The following is a 4601-nucleotide window of genomic DNA, read 5'->3' on the forward strand; positions in this document are numbered from 1 at the left end:
ACACTGTATCTTTATGGATAATATTGATCAGAATACACTGTATCTTTATGGATGATATTGATCCGAATACACTGTATCTGTATAGATGATATTGACTGATTAAAGTCTGATAAGGTTGTCTGACGTTATTAGTTTTATTGATGCTTTAATAATGTGAGTATTGATTACTGATCTGGCTGATCAGGATCATTATCAGCTAATTGTACGTGTGCAGTTCAATGACTGAATATCTTTTTGTTGTGGACATTTGAGGACGTCCCCTCGGGCTTTGGGAAACACTGATCAACATTTTGATCAACTGATTAATTGATAACGAAAATAATTGATAGTTGCAACCCTGAAACATTTAATGACACAATAGTAGCTTTGCTCATATTCTCCACTACAGCCACTGGTTGGGAAATGTATGCTGGGATACTTGTCTGCCACAGGTCAGCTCCCAAAGCATCCTGGGTAAAGCAAGGAGAGTGAACAGTGACCGGGTTGAGACTGGTGACACAGAGATTTTTAAAGGGCTGAGGGGTCAAAGGTTACGGGGACAGGTGGACTCACCTTCTCTGCCTGTGACACAGTAGGCGGGATCGGACCCTGGTCCTCAGACTCCTCCAGCCAGTTCCTCCGAGCCAGTTCCTCCCACTCGGCCTGCATCTTGTCCCAGAATTCTGTGTCCGACTGAAACACAACAACAAACACTCTGGAGCCTACATTTCACACAATGCAGCAGGACAGTGTCCTTCATCAGAGCCTCCCCCGGTCTCTCAAACTCCACATGAAAATGCATGAAAGATTTTAACAGCTGAATGTTTGATCAGCTTTTAGCTTCAGCAGCAGAATAATGTGAAGCTCTGTGCTTGGCTGTTAGTTAGTGAAATGCACCCTGGGAGTTGTAGTCTCCTTTAGTTTCTAAGCCCACAGGCTTCTTGTAGCTCATAGCACAGCTGTCCACCTTTGGTTTCCATCACAAACTGAACTGCAGGAACCAGGACACTTGTCCTGGCCAAATTAATGTACTGAAATCTGTAGTCAGTTCAGAAATCAGAAAAATCAGCTAGCCAAACGTGGCACCAAAGCGAGCTAATGATAACCACCATGTGAAGTGCTGTCCTGAACTGTCAAGTAAAACTCCTGGAAAATTATTTCTTAAGAAGAGTTGGATGTCAGACTCTCCTCTGAGCCCAGACTGCAGCTGTATAATGTAGGACCATATAAATACTGGATCAGGACTCCGACTGAGTCCATCATTAAATACTCAGCAGGAGGAAAACACTGTTAGCCCTCTTCACCTTTACTTCACTTCTGCCTGATCACACTCAGTTTCCTGTAAAGCTGCTTTTCTAAAATCCAGGTGCTGGTTTTTGGACAACCCTCTTTCAAACTCTTTTCCAACTTGATACCAAACCAGAATCAACCGGTCCTGCTCAGCGTTGTATAGATGCCTCAGAGCCTGATGGGATGTTAATTGCCTAATAGTGTAGAAGCATCTGCATTCAGGTTTCTCCTTTCATCAGTCAGCTGTCTGAATCCACTGCTGTACAATAATACAATGACCTTTATTTAAACTGAACGCCGCAGACGGAGCTGACCTTGGTGTCTGTTTGGATTAAAACACCTGCAGCTAAATTCAGAACCTGCGAGCTGTGATGAAGAAGAGCTTTTAATCAGCGGCTGTTCAATCAGAGGAGACGCTGTGATTGGTTCACTGAGCCGAGCTGATGGGATTGAAGAGCAGAACGACACAAACTCATCGACACAAGAGCCTCAAATTAAATCTGTGACTGAGAAAATCTGCACTTCAATCACTGAGCTGTTAGTCCAGACTGAATCAAATCCTGAACCAACCTGAACCAACCTGAACCATTCTGACCCAACCTGAACCGTACTGGACTGTCCTGAACCAACCTGAACCAACCTGAACCGTACTGGACTGTCCTGAACCATTATGAAAACATTCTTGTTTTGTGGATTATTTTTCTGTCATTGTCACAGAAACCAACAGAAACTAAATTCTGAGTTTTTGTTTTGAGGCGAGGACACAAGCTGCTGAGACTACAGACTGGAATCTGTAATGTGGAGTCAATGTCTGTCTAATGTCTCTCCACATTCAAAAATGAAAGCAGATCCAGAGTCTGCTGATCCGAGCACAGCGTCATTAATCTGGATGCGGAGTCACAGAGTTCTAACAGAAGAATCAGATGACAGGAAGTACAGGATGGATCTCTGATCAGCAACAATCTGATAATATCAGCTCACATCTAATATTTCACACTGAGAGCTGCTGCTGGAGCACTCTGACAGAACAACGCCATCAGACCCGCAGGGAAACCAGAGAGGACTTTTACAGAAAGAGCAAAGCAAGACCTTCAGGGACTTATGTCAGACTAAAGACCAGTTAACTGGGAACAAAGGCCGTGTCCCCAATTGGAAGAAAGCAGATTTTTGGGTCAGTGGTTCATGTGAGTCTGTGTGATGTCTGTAAATGTGTTAAATACCTCAACAGCAGCCTTCGCTCTGACAAACTCGTCCTCCAGAGACTCCTTCCTGGCCAACAGGGAACGAGTCCGCCTGCGCTGCCTGGACGCCCCGCAGTCCTGAACACACACACACACACACACACACAGAGGTCAGTGAGACAGTGACGACAAACCAACAGACACCAAAAACTTGAGAACAAAGTCAAAGTCATCCTTAAAAAAAGACACCTGAACTAAGCACTAGTATCTACAGGGGACGCTCCGTTACACACTGTATCTGGTTCAGGACAGTTTTTATTTCTCATCTGTTCAGTTTCACTTTGAATAGTGTCTGTGAAGAGTATAACAGTATGTATAGTAATATCAGCACTCAGTCCCTCCTGGATTTCACAGGATTACTTTTCCCAACAATTTTTTCTTCATTGTTTTTTTGTTAATAATTATTAAATAAATAAATATATAAATAAATTTGCACTGTTTGGAGGGTCGATGTGGGACTATTGTGTCGCACACGTCTTTACAACTAGAAACAAGGAGGTGAGTTTGGTGACGTGTGGCACAACGTTCTGCGCAGGAAACTACAACGATTGGTTGAATTAGCAGGAAAGTTGCAGTGATTGGTCAAAAATGCAGAATTCACGAGGATTGCTTAGATTTGCGTTAACTGTTGCGACCACAACACGGCGACTTCCTGAAGGGACTGAGCAGCAGCTGACCTGTGCTGAAGATATGAAGTCGAGATCATCGAAGCTGTGGATGTCGAAGGAGTTCTTTGTTAGAGGATCAGTTTTAAACTCTGCAGACCTGCAGGAACAAAATCCAAACCTGTTGTTAGAGTTAAAGCTCTGTTAGCGCCCTCAAGAGTCTGAACAAACAACACCCTTATGACTGATTGACTCTAAAGGGGTCAGAAGAATACTATATCCCGGCCTTGAGAGTCTCAGCAGCAGTGGAGCTAAACATATGCTCGAGTAAAGATCATAGAGTCTGGAGGGTTCATCCTGTGGAGAGCAGAAAGGACATCAGGGCGTTTTATATTTACCATAGCAGTTCACTGGAGGAGTGGTGGGAGGTGCATCTCTTCTCGTATCTCCTGCGTCCCCCGTCCTCCACGTCCAGGTTCACCTCGTCCCATTTGTCCAGAGGAGACGACAGACTGACTGTGAACACAACAACAACCTGATGCTTCAGATCTGATAGATTCACTGATGAAGTCATGTTTTAATTAAATAGGGTACAATGTAATCTTTAAGGGTTAAAAAGGCATTGTTAATTTCATTTGGAATTTAAATGTCCCAGTGGTCCCAACACTGACTACTAACACCACTGTAATTCGGGGCTGTGGCTCAACGTTAGAGCAGGTCCACTAATCAGAAAATTGGTTCCCCCGCTGCATGTTGAGGTGTGAGCGAGATACCAAACCCCAAATTGCTCCCGATGTGTCATCGGTGTGTGAATGTGGCATGTAGTGTAAAAGCACTTTGCGTGGTCGGAAAGCTGCTATATAGGTAAAGTCCATACGTATTAACACTGTGTTACCACTCTATGAAGAAATAATCACCAAAACTACAAACATAAGACACTTATCGGTTTCTGTCAACTGGAATTATAATGGATTGAAAACTGCGTAGCACACAACAAGAGTCCTAAAATCTGTTTGTTTATGACAATCTGAGAGTGAAAGGACACAGAGGTGAAACAGGAAGTTAAATTCTCATCACAGTAAAAGCTCAGATTAAAGTCAGCCTCCACTGTTTTTTACTCACGACTGACTGAGTCCAAAGCTTTTAACCAAATGAACGACAAGATGAGGACGAGCAGCTAAAAACAACCTGAAGCAGCTGATCTGGAGTCTGTCACATCCTGTGAGGTTTGATTTGGGACTTAAAGTGTCTCAGTGTTTTTGATATCAGAGATTTATCTTTATCTGCAGCGAGAGAGAAAGAAAAGATAATTTGATTTAGTTGTAGAACTGCAAAAAGTAAATCACTGAGGAAAGAGGGTGTGTGCTGAACATTTATTTCTGGTGATATAAGGATCTTTCTGGTAAGGATAAGGAAGGCAGATTTATGGCCTTTTATCTTCTATGGATCTCTCCAATAAGTCTAAAAATGTCCCATGAATGCATGT

At 43.1% G+C, this 4601-nt stretch overlaps 1 protein-coding gene across 1 annotated transcript in view; it reads right to left on the minus strand.

Annotated features, from left to right (window-relative positions):
* LOC118334388 (PEX5-related protein-like) overlaps positions 1-4601 on the minus strand; it is a 9787-nt gene that overhangs the window by 840 nt on the left and 4346 nt on the right. The window contains exons 4-7 of the mRNA XM_035670290.1: positions 3514-3631; positions 3188-3275; positions 2490-2588; positions 535-672 (exon numbers count right to left, since the gene is read on the minus strand). Of these exons, the coding sequence (XP_035526183.1) occupies positions 535-672; positions 2490-2588; positions 3188-3275; positions 3514-3631 (443 nt within the window). The remainder of the gene's footprint in view (positions 1-534; positions 673-2489; positions 2589-3187; positions 3276-3513; positions 3632-4601) is intronic.

The sequence above is a fragment of the Morone saxatilis genome, unplaced genomic scaffold, assembly GCF_004916995.1.
Source record: "Morone saxatilis isolate NCDOM2014 unplaced genomic scaffold, NCSU_SB_2.0 Contig23, whole genome shotgun sequence".
In the NCBI taxonomy this organism is placed as follows: Eukaryota; Metazoa; Chordata; class Actinopteri; family Moronidae; genus Morone; species Morone saxatilis.